The 23,941-nt window shown below is 38.4% G+C and overlaps 1 protein-coding gene across 2 annotated transcripts in view; it reads left to right on the top strand.

Moving 5' to 3' along the window:
- RAPGEF6 (Rap guanine nucleotide exchange factor 6) overlaps positions 1-23,941 on the top strand; it is a 230,283-nt gene that overhangs the window by 65,333 nt on the left and 141,009 nt on the right. For both annotated transcript variants that reach the window (XM_067566525.1, XM_067566522.1), the window contains exons 5-6: positions 3,346-3,415; positions 18,006-18,149. In XM_067566525.1, the coding sequence (XP_067422626.1) occupies positions 3,346-3,415; positions 18,006-18,149 (214 nt within the window). The remainder of the gene's footprint in view (positions 1-3,345; positions 3,416-18,005; positions 18,150-23,941) is intronic.

The raw sequence follows: 23,941 nt of genomic DNA, 5'->3' as shown, positions 1-23,941 counted from the left end.
TTTCTTTTCTGTTCTTTTCACACTGTCACTTTTTTCTCTTATCTTTTTATTCCTCCTCTTTAGTTCACAACCTTTTCCCCTTTTCTATTCCGTGACTCACCAGAAGGATACATGATTCTTCACATCTGTATGTGCCAAAAACAGCTATTGGGCATGAGATGGTGGCTCTATGAAGCTGAGCTGCATGTACACTCATGGCTACAGCTGAGTTTTTCACAGTCAAAGAATTGGCTGCAGAATCAGGCCTTTGCAGCAGAATTCTGCTTCTAAACTTTCATTATTAAAAAAACAAACAAACAAACAAAAACTAGCACTTGTTTGTAAAGGTAACCTTCCAAATGTGATGAGTATAAACTAATGCAAATCCATGTACATTGTTTTTTTGACAGCTTGTGAAACAATATTTTTGAGAAATGTGAACCATCTCAGTGGGTTAATTCTGAATCCTACTAAAAATTTCAGTCATTAAGCATTTTATACTGGTATTTTTTGCTCAGAGAACTAGCTAATGTACTCTTCATGCAATCCCAAAGCTCCAGCTACATGTTTGCAGGTATCCAAAAGCTGCAGCAGCCCTGTACTCAGTTGTTAAGACGTCTTGCTTCCCATCTGATGAGTTATAAAATGCAGTTGTGTTTTTATTGCAAAAATCTGTGCCACATTCGAGGGTTTATGTAGATTAGGAAAAGAGGGCAAGGTTAGTTTGTGGTTAGCGTTTTAGTTCATCCTGAGATCACTGTAACATTTTCTCTGGTGTAACCATCTGCATACTTAGATTTAGCTTTTTGAGTTGTCTTTCAGGTAGCTGACCAACATTATGTTGTTCCTTCAGAGCACATTAGCAGTGGGGGACAATGGATCTGAAGAATTTTCTTCCTTAACCCCTAAGCCTCTGACAGAATAGTTAGGGGCCCTGTCAAAGTTGGGAAGCACTGAATAAATGCTTTCTGTGTGCAAGCCGTAGCGCATTACACGGATTGCTTTGGTAGGATGTGTCCTTGAGCAGGAATGCTGCTACACGGTTGATGATCTTGTGGGCACCAAAAGCTTCAGTGGTGTAACCCTGTACATAGACTGTACATCCATCCAGACCATATTAAGGACCTGTCTAGAGACTGATCTAGGTGGTGCTTTATCTGCATAAATCAATGTGTTAACCAAGTGCTGATTTAGACACACAACTTAATTCATTTGATTATGAATTGATATAACTGGTTGTAAACTGATTTAAGGGTGTTCATGCAGGAGTTTGAACCAGTTTAAATAAATTTAGTTTAAAACTGTTTTTAATTAAATTGGTAAAAAGTATAGACAATCCTAAATCTGTGTTGTGGGATTAATTTACATGTATAACATTTATTTATTAAATGTGTATAATAAAATATACAGGATGTGCCACGTGGCTGACTTGATGAAACTGACTTCTATTTCCTGATGTTTGAGTTTTTTAATCAAATTTTAGCATAAGAATTTGTGTTTTTTCTTTGTGAAGAGTGCTGTATTCCATATTTACTTCTGCTAGAGGTGATACAAGTGTAGATCCAATTGTCTGACTATCTTAGCTACGGGGATTTTTCTATACAAGAAAGTTTATCTCTAAATACTGTTATCTCCAACCACTGTAGATTGATCTTCTCCTACACACTGAAATGTCTTCAAAACAAATGCTGTTTTATGGTTTCAGAAAATAGCAGCAGATACTGGTAAACACCTATAAAAAACATTGTGACATGTCAGAGGAACAAAGAATGGGAATTTCTGATAAAATCAGGACCACTGACAATCCCCCAAAAAATAGATCTTCAGAATAACTCAAGAAATGTACTACAATGAGGAGGAGGAGTAATAAAAAAAAACCCTGTTGTCCTTGGCCTAGCTCCTTTAATTTGAGATTATATATAATATTAATTTCTCCCTTGTTTGCTAAATACATGAAAATGGCTTAGGCTAGTGCACAAAATGTACAGCTGAACTCTGTAAATCATACAGTTTTAAGCTCTCTTTCTTGGAGGCACATCTGACTTTAATGTTGTTGAACTCCCTCTGTCATCTCATCCCCATAGCATCCTAGGATTTTTTTTTTTTAAATCCATCTGCCTTCTAACAAAACCTGAGGCGTATCAGCGAATAGAATACATATAAGTCAAAGTCTGCATCAAGTCATTACGTGTGCTAGAATCAACAACTTGTTTAGTGTTTTCATAAAATCAGTTTTGGTTAACCCCCACCGTAACAACTGCCACTGTCTCCTAAGAAGAAAATAACCACATGTCAAAGTGCGGGAAAACAGACATAGGAGAGAACTCATTATAGTCTCATTGTAAGTCTGTAGTCTCAGCTGAGACTTCAGCTCTGACAGCAGAGAGCACAAAGAGCAACATACTAAACCGAGAAGCATTAATACATTGAGCCATTGTGTTGATCCTCTTTTCTATTCTTTTCTTTCTCTTAAATATTTGGCCAACTTAGTCACACACTATTTTAAAAAATTATATCTCTTCTAATTTTGTCCCTTTCCTAATATGCGAAGTTTTGAAACTTTTGGTAACACCTTCTGGAGAAACTCATCTCTGTTAGAATTCTTAGAAAATAGCACCTTCTATTTATCACTAATGGTTATCAGCGCTATTTTGATGAAGAGACCATATTTTGACTATTCTGGGGCTGTTTTTGTATTACTTCGCTACCATTGCACTGTATGACCATATGCATGTCACTTATCTTCTATGGGTCTTAGTTTATATGAACTTGTAAAATAGATGCACTGTTTTACCTAGTAAAATGCCAAATGATAATGGCTGTGCAGGTGGCCTATATTTCTTGTTCACTTATTAAAAAAACAAGCTGTAAAGCCTCTAATTTGGACATTTATTTCATAAAAATTATGAATACATGAAACCTTGAGTTCCTGTTAATGTCACACATCTTTCCTCTCTGTAGTGTTCTACATCCATCTCTTACACTTTCTCCCTATTTCTATGGCAAATGTTTTAGGCCAGAGGCTGTTTTTTTGTCTTCCTTTCTCTTTTTTTCCTTTTTTCTGAGCAGTGTCCAACTTAATGGAGTTCTGTTCATGACTGGATTCCCTTCACACTAGTGTCATATAAATAATAATTTCTCAAAAGCATCCTGCTTATATGAAGTGCTTGGAGATGCTCTGATGAGAAGTGCTACGTAAATTCAAAGAATTATTAATGTCAATGTGAGCAAATTAAATTGTCGTCTCAAGTATAGTAGTTTATATGAACTTTCCCCCCAGGTTATTGAATTACCTTCTGATAACTATTTTACCCTCAAAATAGGTAAAATATAACTTTTCCCCCCTCTACTTTTCCCCCCCCCCAGTTTTGGCAAGCAGTCTGGAGGAAAAAGAGGATGCGAGTGTATTATATTGGAACCTTCCGAAATGATTGTGGTAAGAACAGACTTTTAAATATGTTCTTAATGCTTCTCTATATTTTAGCAACTTTTTTGTATCTGGTAACAGAAGGCTTTTTGTAAAGCTTCTTATAAAATTAGAGTAAAATTGGTCTGACTGCAGTTATATCAATGCTACCTTTTCATGACAGCGATAGCTATGGAAATTAAACTAGATGGGTAATGATGATTAGGATTATAATTTAAACCTTTCTAAAATGACTCATATTTTTTCTGTTTCACAGACCCACCAGTGCTGGCTGATTGGGCACTCCTCAGACAGCATTAGCCAGTTGTACTGTACATGTTCATATATTTTATCTTCCATTTAATTAATTTTTCACTAACTCTTAGTCATACAATTTCTGTTAGCTAAGGTACCCTTGGCCTTTGCAGCTCCACTTAATATGAAGACCTGCGATGAAGTGGGGAGGAATGCAGAGAACAGTGGTGGTGCCAAGTTTTGCAACTGGTGGGGGCAATGGGTCATTTATTGGCTGGAGAGCGAGCCCAACCTGCATTCATCCGGCAGCAGCAGCTCCTATCCCATGGGGCTGGGCCTGGCTTCCTCTCCGGTGTTGTGATATGATGGAGGTGCAGATGGGCCAAATTTGAGAGAATGGTGTTGCAGCATGACACACTGCATTGCAGCGTCACACAACACCATGTACAATATTGCAATGCCCACAGTGGGTAGCTGGGCTTAGCCCTGCAGGACTGGAGCCAACACTGCCAGATGAGAGTGGGGAAGGCTCCCTCTCCAGCCCAATGTGAAAATGCATGAGGTACACCTCCTTTATTCAAATGAATAATATGCTTGAAAAGGCATCACACATAACCCCTTTGCCCCCCATTAGCTCCATCATTGGTGTTGAAGATTAGCCAGTACTTGAAATCTGACTCTCTCATCTCAGTTTTAGTCTTCTTTCCTATGCCCGGCATAGCTGTGTGCTTCGGAAAAGATATAAAAAAGGCTTTGGTTTCTTTAGGATTATTAATACTGCCATATTCAGTTTGTGGATTGTGATTTGGGTTTTACCCACACTGGCACACAGATTCTATCAAGGGCTGGAACATTGGAGCTGCTTTTTCAGAGTACATTCAGAATATTATTATCCTACTACAAAGGGCCCTTCCAGAATGCACGTGCATTGTACTGGGACCAGGCAGATCTCTCTCAGGTTTGTCTTGCTATTATGCTGCTGTCAGGTGTGAAACAAAACTATTTGAAGGATTATAATGTTTCTGCAGTGGCTGAAAGGCTCTTAATCTGTTACCTCAATTCAGATTTCCAGTCAAGCTTCCCTTGTTTCTAGATATGTTTAAATTAAACTGATATTTAGTGACAGTTTAGAAGCCCTGTTTGAAATGATTGGCTGATAAAGATCAGCATCTGAGTAATAAAAAACAGTGTATCAGATGCCTACTAATATTTGGCTTCTGTCTTTGGTTTTTCTGATTTTTAACATTCTCTATTCAGTATTCTGTATCTGCACAGACACTTGGGGTATAGTTTCTCCCAAAGAGCAGGTGCAGGCAGTTTATGAAGTCTTTTGATGGCATTTACACCTCAGATTAAGGTCTAGCTAGTCTGTCTTCAGTTGTTACATTCTTCACTAGCTGGAGAGAGAATTCTCATGGCAGCTGGGCTGAAGCAAGCTTTGAAGGTCCAGGAAGCCCTGTGCCATGCTATCGTATGAAGCTGGTTTGATAGCCTATGTGAGGCACCAACAGCCTATGTGTCAACAAGCATGGCTGACCCTGACAAGAGTGTCCTGTCAAGGGTTTAGGAAATGTCTGACATTTTTTGAGGATTCGGAGACCTTTCTGCTTCAGTGTCAGGACTGAACTCTGATACTGAAAAACAGGTTGGCGAGGAGATCTAACACCAGTTAGTCAGCGAGGAAGGCCCTTGGGAAAACACAGATCGGACCTAGACCTTCTACATGCACAGAAGTCCTCAACCCAAGGACATTTGTTCTCCCCATACCCTTCCCTAGTCCTCTAAAAGGACAGCCTCTGCCCCTAGGTAGAACAAGGTAGAGAGGGTGAGCAGGAGGCAGAGTGGAAGACGTTGACTCTCAGCTCTCCTGTGAGTTTGCTAGAATGACTGTTAGGTCACAATAAAATGATGATTTTTCTGAGAAAATTTGACCTGGAATCCTTAAGAGACAAACATAGAGCCTGATGTGTCATTTGGAGCAGAAGCTCTCTTCATGGCTGTCGTCACCCTGGTGCCAAGCTCCCTCTCCTTCTCCTTCTGGGGGTTTGTGACATTATCAGAAGGCTAAGATCCTACTTCCATATGATGGGTGGGATGAACTATAATCCAGACACTGAAGAAAGGAAATTACTAAAGAGGGAACATTTTCCCTTAGTACGCTAGAAGCAGAGTTTAAAGTTTTCATTGAAATATATCTCATAGTGGTGGTTGCTTATTTTACAGTGCCCAAATGTATACTTACCTACATCACAGTACAAATAAGATTACAAGGTTACTGTCCCAAAGAGCTCACAGTCTAATGTCAGTGAAGGGGTTAGTGGTGGTAGTAGGGAGGAAACTGGTGTGTGTTTGTTTTTAAACACACATGTGAATTTAAGTCCTAACAGTGACTAAAGTCAAAATTAAGTATTTAAAAACAGTCTGCATTATCAAACACTAGATAAAATGAGTCGTTCTCTTTCATTTATAGTGAATGTTAGATGTTAAATGTAAATTAGGTAAAAGGTTTTCAGACAGAAGCATGTCTTTTAAGAGGACTGTCACTTTAAAGCAGCAGTGTTCACGGGCATTAAATGGGTGGCTGGCATTTAGTAAGTATGCAAGGAAAGAGGAAGCCGGGGACTGAAGAGTAGACTAGTTTGGGACATTTCCAGAACATTTCTGAGGTAAGAAAACGCCATATATGTTCATGATTATTCACTCTGTTCTCAGGAAAAGGTGTAAGCTGTCGTGGTTCTGTTCATGATTTCTTGGACCTTGTCAGGCTGTTTTGATGGTGATATGTACAGAAATACTATGTGAACTGCCCCAGGCATTATTTTGTTTACAACTTCAGATTTTTGCCTGTTAACTGCTGCTACCCACCCAGTACATGGCTGGTGAGCTGAGTCAGATATTTCTACTGTTCTAATGTAAAAACTGATCTGAAGTTCACTGAAACCTCTACATCCCACAGTCTTAGTCTATCCAAGTTTCATTTCTCTGATAGTTTTTAGGTTTTATGTATTTACAGTAGCTGTGATTCTTTAAATGTTGAAAGCTGACACTCTGAGGCAAGCTCTTGGGCCAGATCCTGCATTAAGTGTAAATGTCCATGTTAAAGTACATTTAGATCAGTGGATTTAGACTCGTTTAATTGAGAGAAGAATTTGGCCCATTCTTTATAAGTAAATTAGGAACTATTTTTTCTTACAAAATATTAATGCAAAGTTTCATTAGCAAACCTGGTACATTGTTGCCTAGACTAATTGCATGCATTTTATGATGCAACTCCTGCCTGAAGTGGGAAATGACTCATTGCTGTGACATGAAAAAAAAAATTCTGTGACATTGTTTGAATTTTCCTAAAATGCTAATTGATGACTCACTAGCAACCAATGTGATTTGCAAGATGAACACAGAACATAATCGCTGGTCCAAATACCTGTAGGCATACAAACCTTAGAAAATACTGATGCCCTTATCAGCAAATTTCCCTTTAAAACTATATAGATATGTGTAAAAGAACACTTAATGGGTAGGATAAGCTGTTAAAGGTAAAATCACTATTAAAACATCACATGCAGAGGTTGTCTGGCTAGTGACTTTAGGTAGTACTTGTTTACGAAACTCAGATAGCTGAAACTGTAGTGAGATTTTTCCTGTAGAGATCTGTGTCTTCACAATAATTGCCAAATTCAAGTACTAAAAAGTCAGGCATCAGCTGCCCCGTGAGGGTTAGAATTTTACATTTTTTAAAAATGAAAGCTTAGATTCTTAAGCAATCTTTTGATTCCAACAAAGGGAGCTTTAATCAAGTCCCTAAATGGTGTGTGTCAAATAAAATAATCAGTGTTAGCAACACTGATAATACTTTTTTAAGAAGAAACCAGAATCCATCCTGTCTGTGTAAAGGATTATGTAGAAAAGGCTGAAATTCTGTCCTTGCAATTATACTGTTCAAAACATATAACCAGAAAACCCATGTGAGTTCTGCCCCCAACTGGCCCAATCCAATTCCTGTTGAAGTCAATTGAAAACATTTTACATTGATTTGAGTGGCAGTTAGAAGAGGTCCAATGTATACAATCATTCATCAGTTAAGGTCAGCACCACAGTTTTATTTATCTGTTGTGTTTTCAAAAGTGATGCTTTGTTAGGTGTTACCTGAATCTGAAAGATCGCTTCGTATCTTGATTCAGGTAATTCCAAATGTAACTTAACGCGAGCCACAACAAAGGTATATGTTCTTTTGTTTTTGATGCTTCACTTGATAGTACATTATACTAGCTTGGATAAGTAACCAGTGTTACCACAAATGTTTTCATAAATTATTTTTCATTTAATATCTAGAAATAGAATTTCTTACTCTAGCTCTTTAGTAACCATCAAGCATATTGTAGATGCTACTGGAGACAAATACATAACTTTTATATTCCTGTACTGTATTTTTAACTATTTATGTTTAACAGTGTGTGTACAATTAAAGCTATTCTTAAATTCCAGTTAGGCAGTGCAGAGAAATATCTAGGTCTTTTAAATTCCTTTCTAGAACTGCAGTATACTTTCCATCTTGGAAGAGCAAATTACTAAGACATAGTTTCTTCTCCATGATGTTAACTTTCACCTTTCACCTGTTGACTAAGTCAACAAAGCCTGACAGATTTCTACATGGAACTTAAAATGAAAAAAAAAGGGAACAGGCTAGTGACGTGCACATTGGTAATTATCTTCACTGCCTCACAGGAGCCTTGAGTTCACTTCCCTGATTCAATCTCATATTTAATTTCTGTTTTTCAAATTTGTTTTTGTTTTTATTTTGTTTTTCTTACAAATTTAGCTGTTCATCCATTCTACATGAGGACTAGATGCATGTCAAATGTGTTCTTTAAAAACAAAAAATATTTTCCACTTTGCCATATACAAGTGCAGCATAGTCCTCTGATAGATTTGCTGACAGATTTTCACATCTCTTGTATCTCCTCCTTCTTTCTAGAATATAAATCAATTTCTGAAGGTGATTCCTCTGAGAACTGGCCCATTTTCAAGGCCATAAAATGTGGTCAGTCTAACCTAAGTTAATGAGGATAACAATTAGTACATGGATGGGCATGGTAGTTCATATTTAGGAAACTGGGTGCTTTACTGGATTAACAAATAGACCTGTTTAGTGTTAAACTGATGGTTTTAGTCATATCCTAAGGGAAGTAGCCAGAAGTTGCAACAGATCTAATTGTATTGCAGTTTCCCCCTCCCCCCAACCCCCTTTTCGTTCTTGGTGTTTCCTTTTTTTCTTTTTTTAGGTTCAAGCAATTGATTTCACAAGAGCAGTGTGGTATTTGTGAATAGAAGGACGTTACAGCTCCAGTAAAATTGAGTAAGATCATGTGATCCTATTCAATTTCACTTTGCAGCATGCTTTATAGGTAAAGCTGCTCCATACAGAAACAGGCAGGTACTTCTAACTCTGCAGCTGTCAGTGCTAAGTTAATAAAATTATATCTTTGACTAGAGACTACCCTGTTAAATCAGGCTAATGGACTACTGCAGAGGCAGCTGTGTATCCTGGTAGTGAGAGAGAGGCTGCCTAATGTTGTTTTAACAGTGGCTTCTGTGGAATAAGTTAACTATGAAATGAGATCCACCATGTCCCCCTGTGTGAGCATGATAGAGGACCTTGACAAGGGACTGATGAAAAATTAGGAGCACCTCAGAGATCCATTAATGTATATCCAGAACCCTGTCTTCATAAGGACATGGAAGTACCTTCAACAGCATATTCTATATTACAGCTTTCTGGGGATGGAAAACAATAGCAGATTATTTTTTTCAAGGAGACAATTTTTCATTCTCAAAATCTCGATTCCCTGGTTAATTTCTGGTATCCATGTCCCCCTACTCTTGTTAGTGTTTGTAGACTAAAGAAATTAACAAGGTTTGTCTGTGGCTTTGTCTACTGTGATTTAGTAGAACAAATGTAAGGGTTCTATTTTAATCTGATAGGTAGATGAATGCTGTTTTATCTTCCAAATTCTGTTGCTGCACTTAAAGATGCAAGCCAATCTATCTGAACTGAGCCCTAAATATAGAATGAAGTTAGAGATCACATGTTTAACAGTTGCAACTGATGTTCTGTGTTTAACTGGGGTATAAGCATCTGTCAAAATGTGTCCCAGTCCTAGAAGGTGGGGGGATGCAGGGGTGAAGAATCCCTGGAGCTACAAGAGGAGCAAAAATATGTTGGGATGCAAGGGGCAGATGTGGGGCCGTAGGCTGAAGAATTCATGTGGGTGTGAGGGTATAAAATTAATTGATGTGCAGATACTGAGGCACATAATTAATTAATATGAAGCATAGGATAACTTCATTAGCATTTGGGTTTTGGAATAAATCGGAAAGCCCTTTGTACTCTCAGGCAGCACTTTATACACATTTACAAAATTTGGTTTCAGTTATAAGAACATAAGAATAGCCATACTGGTTCGGCCCAATAGTTCATCTAGTCCAGTTTCCTGTGTTCTGACAGTGGCCAATGCTAGATGCTTCTGAGAGAATGAACAGAACAGGTAATGAACCTGTACTTTGTATCTATTAGGGCAAACTTCTGCCATTGAGGCCAAAATTGGTGCCTATTTGGGAGTGGGGGGAAGAAATCATAAATCAAAAGACAGACCAAAAAACTTAGTCTTTTCTTTAAAATCTCATGAATTGGGGAAGAGGTGTCTGACTTGTGATTTTTGATTTTTTGGGGCAGGCAATACTGAAATAGACCACCTCCACTGTAAAGAAGTGGATTGAACTCAGAACTCAATTTAATTGTCCAGTTATTGCAGCCATGCCTATCTAACCTTACAGTATGTTTGGTTTCAGTGGTAGAATTATTGTTTTATTTTCTAAAAACAACACTATCATTTGAAATTTATTGAGGAAATAATCTCTTTTCAGAAAAGCATTGTCTAAGACTTAAGTAGTTAAATCGTTGTAGGTTCTAGCTGGTTCAAAGAATTTTCCCCAGTTCAAATGAACTTCTCTGTAATTTATTAAAAATGTATTATTTTAAATTCTCTTGCAGTTTAAGGAAGCATGTGCATGGTGTATATGTAAAGATAACAAATTTAATTTTTCTTGTCATATTTGTATATTGACAAATTTTCTGAATTTCCAATTGATTGCTCTAAAGTTCTTGAGAAATAAGTATATGAACATCTGTATTTTATCTTGTGCCTAAAAGCCAATGTGACTGATGCTACTGCATAATATAAGATTACACATCACCAGTCCTCTTAACATTTAGCATTTCACTATAGCTATTCTTGTAGGTGTCATAGCTCTTTTCATATATTTGTATGCGTTTAAATTCGATGTATATTCCCTTTCTTTTTAGTGCTGAGAGATTTCCTCAGTACTATTTATTTATTTTAATTCTGTATAATTATGGTGGAATAAAAAGTTAGGTTAATTGTACAAAGAGGTATTGATATATTCAGTAATTCTTTTCTAATAGGAAGTTGCCTGTACAGAAGATTCCATGTTCTTCATACTGATAGCAATATTGCTCTTCGTTCATGTGGGAAAATGTCCGACAAGTGATATAATTAGTTTTCTAGGATGCTCTTTCTGTACTTTCAACTGGTAGTTATGAAATGTAATTTCAATTATAACACTTCTAGTAACAGTATGCTTATAAAAGCGTTATTCTTGCATCACCTAGCTGATGTTACTGCTTTCTTATTCCACGTAAGGCATGGAAGTTGATATATATTTCGTAGAGAAGTAGGCGTGATTCATTAAAAGAACTATATATCTACAAGCACAGTGTAAGTTAAAGAACAAAAATGTAGTTTAAAAATACAAGCCTTTCATTTGTATTTTTAATAGCTTGCTGTAGTATACATTTCCTGCTTTGATAAATGCCTGCGACCTACTCTTTTACCTTATCTTTTATGTCTGCTCAGCATGTTTAGGTTAAAGTTGGATCACATGATATCTACTGAGAATAATGGTTATCTGACTCCTTTTGGTTCTAGAGCGTCTGCCTTGGAATTATTGGTTCATTGTGAGAGTTAGTATACTTTTAAAAAACACATCTAATACATCATAAGACTCAAAGCTTTTTATAGAAGTTACCACATGCTAACTGCAGACCCATATTCTTTCTGTTCCATCTGACCTGTCCATCAGTGTGACATTATTCTTTGATTTATTCCTGCCTAATTTTGTCCAAAAGGCCTTTTCTCATAAATTTTGATGTCCTAATACTAGAAATGTACAGCTACCACTGTCCAAAAAGTCATCCTCTAAAATAGGCATGTTAGAAGCTCTGTGCTGTGATCCTCTGTATCTTCAAGTGTTGCCAAAATATGTTTTACTTAATGGTGCGTTCAGTTTTCCATTTTAGTGAACCTGTATTGTTAACCATGAACACTGTATCGAGTCTGCAGTATCTATGTTTTAATCCTTTGATACTTGGAAATTCATCCCCTGTGGAGCAACGCATTTTGGAAATCAAAAGACTCAACTGATTATCTTTTCTTGAGAAGAGAGAATGTTCAAGGCTCCCCAGCATTTCATTCTGTTCACAGGAACATAGGAATTGCCATATAGGATCATATTAATATTCTGTGCACCAAGCCAGTACTAAATGCTTCAGAGGAAAGTGCATGAAACCCTGTAATGAATAATTTTGAATAACCAGGCCACATGGGATGTTTTCGTCTAACATCTCTCAATTAGAGGTTTCTTATGGCATGACGCATAAGGATTTATAGCTCTCCTCCATGATGGGTATTATGAGGAGACATGGGGTCATCAGTTTTGACAAGTGAGCACATTCCAATATCTGCAACAGTGGCAGGTTGACATCTCTGTGGGATGGTGAGGCTCATAATTTTTGTGAAACAGCATGCTAAAGGAATGGTTATTTAATGTTTTGAAAAGATGGAAGCATTGCTACTGATGGCTTTCAGAGGGTAGTCCCATCTGGAGTGCCCTCTTGTGGCAGGATACATATAACTGCCTCAGTCTCCCCTCTCAGGTAACCCAAGGATTCTACTTCAGGCTGTCTTGCTTCAATAATATCCTTCCTTGGGGTTGGTTTATTAATAAAATCGTAGTGCAGCTCAGTCCATAACAAAAAGTCCCAAACATAATCCATTTCCTACATCCTGTGGATATAGTCCTTAAAACCATGCTTTTCCTAATGGGACCCTCCATCAGCCTCTCTGCTGGGAGTCCCTTCATACCATACTCTGGTGTCTTCTGCCATACCTAGGCTTCTTTTCAGTCCTCTTCTGTCCCTCTGCCAGCACAGCCACCCTAATCCTTATTGGTGGCCTGCAGCCCCGTCTTTTCAGTAGGAACCCCCACAGCCTCTCTGTTGGGAGATCCTCATTGCCAGGGAAGTATCCCTCAAGCCCTCCTCCCTTCTCCTGGCACTCTTACTGTTTCCTTAGGTCTAGCTGTCTAGTCCTGGAGATGTCAGTGGGTGAGCTACTTTGCTGCTCCCCTACCTTCAGGTAAGTCAAGTTGGAGTGCGCTTATGAGACTCTGGCTATGCTCTCTCTTGAAGAGCCAGTCACCCTATAACACTGGCATACGCAGTAATTTCATGGATCAAAATGGCAAATTTTACAAAACAACTTCAAATGTATTTTAATGGAAGATACCAACCAAACAGTGCTGTATATCATGTGAAAAGCGTGTCAGTACACACTGAGAAAAGAGATGAAGAGCTTCCATTCACTTTGTAGAGTTATTTTAGCACCCGTTTTACTGGGGCTAGGTCTCTTTTCTGCTAAAATACTTGCTTCCCCTTCTGCTCCTGTTCCTCTCAGGCAGCTGTAACAAGGAGTCTGGCCTGAAGAATGGATTGTTGAGGGCACCAAAAAGAGGAGGAAAAAAGAGACATTTATAGTGAGTTAATTTGTCTTGAATTTCAGTTGTGCTAGGAATACTCTTCGGTTTTGTATAATTTTTTTCCTATCTTAATCTTTTCCATAATTTTGTTAGAGACATGCATTTCAAATGTTTCAGGGACATAGATCAGGGTTGGTCATGAGGAGCTGGTGGAAGGGCATGAAATGTCTATATAACTCTTTTATTAAGGTTTTATTTATAAATGGTGTGACAAAGCTCTTCTTCTACCTTGGTGGGTCTAGCGCTTCCTTCTAGCAGTAGGTCAGAGAACTGCTTCACTCCTTAGTTTTCTTCTACCTTCTAGTGGTGGGTGAGGATAATACAGCCACTCTAAGATGGCTGCTCCCTACTGGCTCCCAATCTGGTCTCTGGTTCTTGTAGGCCCTTGCCTTTTCATTGGGACTCTTGCCTCTCCAGTGAATGGCAGTGGGGGAGGGTTGGTCCCACCCTCATCTCCGGGCCCCAGCCCAGGGACCCTACAAGTAGTAGCTTTGTGCTGTGGCTTCAGGAAAGCTGCTAGTTTCCCTGGCATACTTCCCCATGCCCCTTGACTTAATGTCCGTACCCTGCTCAGACAGGGATCCTTCCTGGCCCACCTTGCCAGGGGAGGCTCTTGACCTCTGACAGCCCCACTGGCTGTGGTAGTGCCGAACCCAAATGTCCAGTTCAATCTTCCCCTCCTGACAGGGTCTTTTTTCTCAGGCCTCCAGGCCTAGGAAAGGTCCTTTGCTCTCTTCGGGCAGGTTTTTCCCCTCACCCAGTCTTTGTACCTGCAGGGTTCTCCCTTGCCAGCATTTTTGCTCCTTCTCCTAAACCCTTCTGGCTTCTGACAGCTTCTTGCCTGCTCACATGCTCTGGTAGCTGGTCTCACTCCCACAACTCCAGCCACACCCTCTCTCTGGAGGGGATGCTTTTAACACTTCCTAGGCGGGGCCTTGATTGGCTTCAGGTGTGTCAATTAACATGGGGTAACCCCTGCTTAGCTACCGGGGAAAAGGTACTTGCTGAGCCTGGGGCTGATATATTGGCCTTTTAGCACTCTGGTAGCCATCTAGTCTGACCCTGTCACAATGGTTAATAATGATTAATAGATGTTATAAGCATGTTACAGACATGGGTCGTGTATTATATCGATGATTGTTATATCCCAAAAAATGACATTAAAAACATTAACATTGAAAAGTTAAGCACTCAAAAGTTTGGAAATCTGAGAGTTAAATTTGCCTGTGCAGTCTTCATCAGCTGCTTTGTGGGTATGCATTATGTACAGTCTTTAATTATATGATCACAGGATTATATTTTCCACAGGACCTTGGCTCCTGCCCCATTCCCTTCCTCCCCATCGAGTTGCTCCTTCTAGCTCCCCAGCTTCTGCCTAATGCCCACCTGTAGTCCTATGATCCACTGCATTCTTCTACCTGTTTTGCCCCTGTTCCCAGCCTCTGCCCGTATCTGTCTTCCAACCCCCCCTGCATGATCCTAGCCTTTCCCCCTCTGTCCTCCCTACCCACTCCAATACAGACTGCCTGAGACCAGCAGGAGGAGCACTGAGAGCATAGGAGAGAGAATCTCTCTGCTCTCAGTTACAGTGCTTGGTGCCACAGTGGCCCTAGGCAGGTAGAAGAAGCAGTTGCAAGGGGAAGTCCTGCTAAATCTCTGCAGTCCCTGGATGGAGCATGCCCAACCTCTCAGTGGGGATGGTGCACATTCAGTCTAGTCCTCCCATAGGAGCTGTGAAGAAATGGAGCTTGTTCAGTACAGATGGGATCTCTGGAGAATTGAGCTGCCAAACTTTTAACAAGTCTTTACTGAGCATATGTGAAATGAGATTTTTCAGAAGCTTATAGTATGGCCAAATTTTGGGCAATTTTTCCACGGATGACAAAAGTCATGTTATTGACACCAGGGTGATCCCATTGCCAATTTTCAAGTCCTTGCAAGAGCTACTCTTGGAAGAAACATTTTATATGGGCAAAATTTTTTTTATAACTTTTTTTCTCAGAAATGGCTGAACCATTTTTGCTAAAACTTTCAAAACAAATTCTGCCTGAGGCAAACATCCAGTGTGGAAAACTTTAGCCTGAATAGTTTGTTTGATAAAGTTATAAGCACCTGAAAACAAGATCTTTATAATAGCTAATGTTGCCTGACACTTCCAATCTGCACTACCTATAATAAGCACATCGGTAGAAGCTTTTGTAGGTGGTTATAACCAATTGGTTGACTTGCTGGACTGTACAACAATTGATTGATTATTTATTAACCCTCTAACTACTTATAAATGTCACTTCAATATAGCTTACTATTGTAGGTTTTGAGACCTCTGCTGCTTTGGTTGGGAATCAGAATTCAGTCAAAAAGAGGATGCTTACATGTGCTGTAATACCAAGTATCAAACTGTACTCATGGCAGTACAAAGGGCTTCCCAGCTTCTTTGGTATTTCTTTTCAGTTGTACAGTAGTGGTATTAACTGAAGGAAGCAGGTGCCTTAGTTACTTAGTTTCCACTAACAGCTGATTGATTAGTTCTTAACAGAAAGCAAAAACATTCTCATGTCTAATTTGCTTAGTTTTCAGTTAGACTGAGGGAAGAAAAATAGCTTCCTCTCACAGTATAGTAGTATTTTGCCATAGTCTTAAGACTGTTTGTTTGAAAATGAATATTGTCATGCCGTGAACTTCAGAACAACTATATAGTGTGTGTCTGCTCTTGCAAGGAGCTGAGCACCCTCAGTTCCCATTATAGTCTGTATGAAGAAGCTAAGCACCTCGTCCTAAGTACTCGATAGCTCATAGGACTCTAGAAGCATGTAATACATTTAGCAAAGCACTCAATAACTGTGTGTGTGGGTGTGTGCGTGCAAGATGAAATATATTTCATTATTTTGGCTGCTTTAATAGGACAACTTTATAAGAAGCTAAACTTCAAGATTTTGGCCATGGCCACTTTCATGAGTCTGTTAGTAGTGTTATCACTAAGTAAAAACCCAATTTTTGCATTGGTTATTAATCTCTGCCTTTGCAAACCTATAATAAAATCCCTGTAAAATATTGTTAATGGAACTTCTCCTTAGTTGCCTCCTTTTTGGTACCAGTGTGGTATGAGATTGAATTTTTTTGGTCTTAGTTGTGTTGTCAGGTTTGCATCCAACTAGTCAGTTCACTAGTCATGAGCATAACTACTTTTGTATAATTGCCTTTCTAGCAAGGTAATATTTCTATTTTCAAGTGATGTTATTTTTTTCTCCATGTATTTAAAAAAAAGTTTAGAAGTTTAAAGGATTGTTTACATTCTCCTCCTGACAGAGAGACCTGTGGCCTCACAGTTAATGTAGAATGTGGGTCATGTTTGACATATTCATGAATAACTTCTGTGTTCTTTGTTACTTGCTTATTTACTGTCTTCTGACTCTTTCTGTCTCTGTTGTTTCCATTCCTGCTTGTACACTTTTGAACTTGAGTAAATTTATGAAGGTATACTGAGGTGACTGCTGAAAGAGTCAATAAAGTTGCCTATCTCTGTTTCAGTAGAAATCTTTTATAGGTGTGTTTTTGAATTTTCAAATCTAAATCTTTTAAATGTGTGAAATAAGAAAGTAGAAACTGCTATGTATTAAATATATTAGAAAAAATCTTTGCTTGGATGTAGCCTTATTTATATATACATGTCTGTTCTATTTCCTGCTGTGATGTTTTTCCAAGACATCAGAAGGAAATGTGGAAGGATGGCATGCTTTTTATAGAAAAAAGGAATTGGAACAAGCTAGATACAAGTACAGCACTTAATGTTGTTTACCTGTGTTCATATGTTTAAATACGCTGCCTTTTAAAAACGTTTATACCCAAATTGACTGGGAAATGCTCACGGCAGTTTCTAGTTATTTCTTTTTAAAATTATTTTATGTTTGTGCAGTAAAAGTGGTCATTAATAAAAGATGATCCGGGTCCTGGACAATTTTAACAAATTTTTAAGCATAATGTGCTGTCTACAATAGCTGCAAAGTCTTTGTAAAATCATATTATATTAGTTAAAACAAACTAGCTAACATGTTTTAATGAGCAATCTGGTAACTGTAGGGAGTACAAAATTTTCAAAAGTATTTTTTGAGTTGATGATGCCCCTTGAACTGAGCAATATGCAATTATTTTAATTGTTATGGTGTAGTATGTGTAGGTGCGATGAGACGTCTTTACTAATTGTAAGTGATTTTGTCTAAAGGGGTTTTGTGTTTGTGTGTGTGTTTTACTGTTTCCTGGAAGGAAACTGTGGCCTCCAGCTCATTGTAATAACATCATTTCAAGACACGTAGCACTGGTTTGCTTAAGAAACTTCGTAGTCTGTTTCCTAAGAAAGACTTAACTGTTCTTAGCTAATGTTAATGCCTTCCTCATGAGCTTAATAAGACTCCACCGACTTTCAATAATATGGAAGAATTGGATGTTTAACCAGGATCCGGAACATGTGTTTCAGGTGGAGAATTCCAAAGACAATGAAGAGAATATTCTGCAAAGAGAAGTTCCTCTAAGGCAGTCTCGACGAAGATTTAGGAAGATTAACCATAGGGGAGAGCGTCAGACCATCACAGACAATGTGGATGCTAGCAATTATATTTCGGTGAGCATATTTTCCACTAAAGAAAATTTATCATTCCATTTTGTATCTCATTGTCTGAGCATTTGGGGTTTTTGGTGTCAGGTAGAGAATGAGATAAGTTTTTAGTTTATCTGTAAACATTTTTCCCCTTGGAGAATATTAAGAACACTTTGGATTTTATAGAGGGAGGTGGCAGTTCAAATTCAGCAGTTGAGAGCAAAAATGCTTTGGTTTAAAGATCTGCAGCTACATGTAATAGTGAAAATACTTAGAAGGTCATTGGTCAGTGAAAGAGTTTTTTCCTCCTCAAAGACCTTTATGGATACTTGGTTGTTGTTTTTGCTTTTGTAATATCTTTAAATCAGGTACTCATCCTAAAATGTGGAGATTGGTTTTTGTATTGAATTTAGATCATGTTGAAAAGTATTTTATTAAATCCCAGCTGTTGTACAATATGAATGCTCATCTTGAAGTTTCACCTGTTTTTCAATTCGGTATAAAGATGATAGAGTTTACTTGATAACAGCAGAATTTGGTAACATGAAATTAGCTATCCAAGAGGATATTTGCCACACTATCTATATAGATCTGTATTGTGCCATAGTAAATGCAGCTGTGCTTCTCAGGCCATAATATTTTTCTAGAGGTTTCTGTTTACCACTGTTTTTGTGTAATTGCATGCTAAAACCCTGTTAGTGGTGGGTTGTATGTGTGTCTGCATAAAAGGTTTAATTTGAAAGTAACTGTTCTGCATGTTTTGTTGATTTGACATTAAATCAAATAACCAATAAATCAAACAAATTACCATTAAAATTATTCCCATTACCAGAAATTATACCTTCTGCTATTTTATAATGTTGAGGTTTAAATGGAGCCAAATTTTAACTAGTCTTCAGGCCAGGAAAAGGAAAACAAGTTAAACAACTCTCTCAGACAAAAAAACACAAAACAGAAACAAAAAACCCCACAACTTCGATGGCCTCTTCCAGTTGGCAGGTTTGGCTTATGACTAATATTAATGGTTTTAGAAAACATTAGCACTTTAGGGAGTATAGGTTATGTTGGCATTTGTCTTCTAAGAAGAAAAGCTACTGTTGCTGTAACAGCAAGTGTATACTTTAGGTTCTGCTTCCTGTATCTCCTCATTTCCGGGATTGTTGATGTATTTTGTTCTGTGGCAAGAATTAGTAAATAAACAGAGCTAGTCACAGAAGAAGGAGAATTTATGTCCCCAAGCTCTGGGAAATGCTTAGATGTTTGATCCTAGCCTTTGTGATTGTGACGAAATATACATCTTTCTTCCTCCATTGCATTTCTATTTAAGGCTGAATAAGCACAGAGAAGAGTGGTTCTCAAAGTTTTTATTCTTTGATCACTTTGTAAGGAAGAGAGAATCTCGTGAACAACAGATCCTGTGATTCTGTCCATGTGATCTTAAAGGATACAAGGATTGACAAGGGTCAACTATTTTAGGCACTTTACTGTGGAAATGAGTGCCAAGTTTAATTCCACGGAGTTTAGTTGCACAAACTACATTTCTGGAAGGAAATCTGCCGGTTGGTTGTCTGAGCTGGTTAACAGCTGACTGAAGTAAAAACCCAATACCATTTATAGATCATGAGCTTTTTCTCCCTGTATGACAATTTCAGAAAATTTCTTTAGCAAGAAAGCTTTTCAATGGACAAAATCGACTGATGACTAAGAAATCAAAACATAATAAAATACATTTACCTGCTCCACATTCAGCAAGTAATACAATTATAAAAAGAAAAAAAAATGTGTGCAGATTTCACCAAATTTAGTCAAAGTTTAGTAAAATAGTTAGCTCAAACATCTTGCATTAAATAGTATGGTTTCTTAGTCATATGCAGATATAACTTCCATTAGTGTTGATGTGAGTTACTATTGCTTACTCAGGTGCGAATATATTGCTCATAAAAGATCACTGGTTCCCTAAGATTCTGAAAATCTCAGATAAAGCATTGACTCTCATAATCACCTTTTTACATTTCAGCATATCAATATATACATTTTACCATCTGACAGAAGTTCATAATTATCCTCCTTATATCTGTCTATAACACTGGGGATATCTATATACATAATTGTGATTGCAGTTGCAACTTGATCAATGTCAGCTTTTCCGGAACAATAGATGGGGGAAAAAAGTACATGCAACAGACAATGAATGTAAAGATTTTCAGGAATCAAATTCTTAAAAATCTTATATGTTTAACTATGTTTATGATTACAGGTGGTGTAGAGAAACTTTGACTATAGTTTGCAATAGACAAGACATTGCAGTAGCATCCCTCCCAGAGCTGAAAAGTTGTTTACAAACTTTCCAACAAATTTGCCTTACTGACATGATTATAATGAACAACTGCAGTATCTTATTTCACTTTCCTGCCTGCAGCTAACTGCTCTTTGATAGAGGCTGAATGTGGTTTGATAGACCTGTTATCTAAGCCCTATTTGATGATCACACTCTGAAGGGTCTGTGTGCTCTACAGCCCTGGTTCAGCAACTCTGACCCCAGCAGACTATCTACAGCTCCACTCTGGCCTCAATTACAATGAACTAGGTGACCCCAACACACTCCCAGTCCTGAATTTTCCCAAAATTCTGTGCTTTATAATGTCCAACCCTTTCCTGGACAGTTCAGAGAAATAATATGGTTCTTTTGTTCTTGTAAAGAGACAAAAAGTGCATCACAGCTTATTAACTGGGGTAAATACAGCCTTCCCTTTTAAACACAGCACTGAGCTGGTTTATAGTCAAAATAAAACAAGTTCATTAACAATAGAACATAGGTTAAATGATGCCAAGTAAAAGGAATAAAGGTCTCAAAAGCAAATAAATGTGAAAACACACATCTAGAAGTCTAAAACTTAATCTAGCAAGGTATAGGCGTTGTTCAGGATGGTTCTCTCAACATTCTTTCTTCTTCCCAGCTATGACTAACTTCCCCTCTGTCAGGATGTTCCACAGAAGAAGGTGAAAGATCTTTGCCTAAGCATGTTTCTCACCTATATTCAGTTTCCAGAGACTTCAAACCCCATCCCGTTAGTTAAAGGACCCCATCTTTCTCAGCTTGCAAAAGCTTTGTTCCCTTGTGTCTGTCTAGTGATGGGTGCCAAAGATGGCTTCTGTTGTTGCTTATATCTTCCAGTGTTCAATGACTTTATGTCAAGGGGCAGGATGAAATTCTGCTGTGTTTTCTTCCTGTGGTCTTCTCATCCCCTTGCTAATTTCTGTGTAAATGAGACTTCCATTGTTTTTGGTCACACTTTGCATAATTTACATAGGAAACAGGTAAATAGCCACTTTCTCTCCTATATGGGATTGAACCTGTTTCCCCTGTTTGACCACAGACTTTAAAGCATAATATCATTAAGTATTCATATTTCTCGTATAGTGTTAATACATACATTTCACAATTATATTGATCACTGGTGTGCTAGTAGTTTCTAGAAAAAAACTCGATCTGTACACTTTTATAATTCACTAATATTGCATACAATCAGTTGATTCAATAACTTATCACTTGAGAGTCAGCCCCCCCTGCCTTTATAGACCAGTAAGCCTTTGAAATGGATTCTTCTGGTGACATGGAGTCTGATGATAAATAAAGCTCCATGCTCTTTCTTCTCCACTTGTTAGCTTAATAGTTTTGTTTACCTAACCTGTAAAAATGGGCCTTTGTTGTGTTTGCCTGAAGACTGGGCTGCTCAGAGAATCAAAACACATTCTTTTGTCTGAGGCAGACCTGTTTACCAATACCTCCTGACATGCCTGCCATAACTCCAGAATATATTCATAACTTTTTGTATACACTCTATGCATACATGATGCAAGAATATTAATGATCCTATGAGTTACTATTTTCCAATGACATCTTACATGGCATCTTTTAGATACAGATTATACATAGTGAGTTGGGGTATACTGAATCGGGCAGGCCAGCTGAAACTCATTACCTGATATCAATGAGCTCTTTGCCCTCTGGACCTGGGATGCACTGAAGGTCATAAGTACACCACATAGCACTATTTGTGTGAGTTTCTGACTCTGAGGGTATGTCTACACAGGGATAAAAAACCCACGGCTGATCTTGGTCAGCTGACTCAAACTCACGGGGTTCAGGTGCAGGGCTAAAAAATTGCTTTGTAGACCAGCAGTTCTCAAACCTTGTTGCACTTCTGACAACAAAAATTGTGATATGACCCTGGGAATGGGGACTGAAGCCCAAGCTTGAGCCCCATGTGGGGGGGGGTCCAAAGCTGAAGCCCAAGGGTGGGAGCTGTAACCTGAGCCCCACTGCCCAGGGCTGAAGCTGAAGCCTGAGCCCTGAACCCCAGGCTGAAGCCCTCAGGCTTTGGCTTCAGCCCTGGGCCTCATTAATTCTGTCAGCCATGGATACCCCATTAAAACAGGGTCACGACCCACTTTGGGGTCCTGACCCACAGTTTGTGAATGGCTGGTGTAGATGTTTGGGCTCAGTCGGGAGCCCAAGCTCTGGGACTCTGTGGGTGTGGCGGATGCCACAGCTCGGGCTCCAGCCTGAGCCCAAACATCTAAACACCAATATTTCAGCCCTGCAGCCAGAACCCCTCAAGCCCAATTCAGGTGATCTGGGCCAGCTGCAGCCATGCTGCCGATCTTTTATCCTTGTGTAGACATAACCTGAATAGTCTCTGGCACATGTAGCCTTTTAACCTCTAAGGGTATGTCTCCACTGCATGAAGTGATACACACACTCACTCACACTTTCTTAACTTGGGCTAAAATAGCAGTGAAGACACAGCAGTTCAACTTTTAACTCAGGTTAGTAGCTCGAGTTCAGCCCCAGGCTATTGTATAGGTTTTAATTCAAGCTGCTAACCCAAATTAAAAGACAGTTGCAACTAATTTAATCTGAGTTAGCTAATCCGAGTTAATAAAATGCCTCTTTTTTGCTGTGAAGATCGACCCCTAGAACTAAATTCTTATTTGTTTGTGATTCAGAGTTTCTGTTGCTTTACCCAGTCTAAAACTGTTTCCCACAGGCTCTCTTGTGTTATTCTTATGCATGGGAACTCTCCATGTTGCCCCCAAACCTCTTAAGTATGTAAATCTCTGCACACTGAATGCCACGTAACTCATGAGTAAGAATAAGGTTAATCTTTGTTTTTATAAAACATAACTTGTTAAGTGCCGTTGTTCAGACACTTGAGTTTGCAGCTGCTGCGTGTATGGAACTCCTATTCATGTCAGAGCAAGTTTTATACACAGAGCAGCTGCAGACCTAGTCCCATATTAGTCATTTGTCTGCCAAATAGTTTTAATTTAACTTTATTAAAATATTCTAAACTCTTAATTTCCTGATCACTATAACTTGGTACTATGGGGAAAAGCACTAGATGCCAAGAGGGTTATTTCAGTAAACTGTATGAATTTACAATAATTAAAATGCAAATTACAATAAAAGTAAAGAGTTCCTCTTGCATTTTACTTATAGTGCTTTTCTCTGTGCATTCATGATGAAAGTAATTTAAACAGTGTTTAAAGGAAAAAATTGATCATCACTGGCTTAGTTTTGTGAAGTGGAAGTTTGCATGTTCATATACTTTACAGATTATATTCTTAGTATACTTTTGCAGATTATTAGAGGTATGGTTCACAGCAGTATTCCTACTCTGTGGAAATATCAGTCGGGATTTTTTTCCCTAACAGATTGGTATATTGATTATATGATGTCAAGGTTTTTCTCTTCCTTTCCCTCACTCACATAAAGACATTTTGCCATTTACATAGCTTTTTACATCTCTTTA

This window comes from Emydura macquarii, unplaced genomic scaffold (genome assembly GCF_026122565.2).
Source record: "Emydura macquarii macquarii isolate MOO-44397 ecotype Brisbane River unplaced genomic scaffold, CSIRO-AGI_Emac_v2 contig_2768, whole genome shotgun sequence".
Classification (NCBI taxonomy): Eukaryota; Metazoa; Chordata; order Testudines; family Chelidae; genus Emydura; species Emydura macquarii.
Note: the sequence above shows the minus strand (reverse complement) of the source record. Positions and strands in the feature narration are given on the sequence as shown.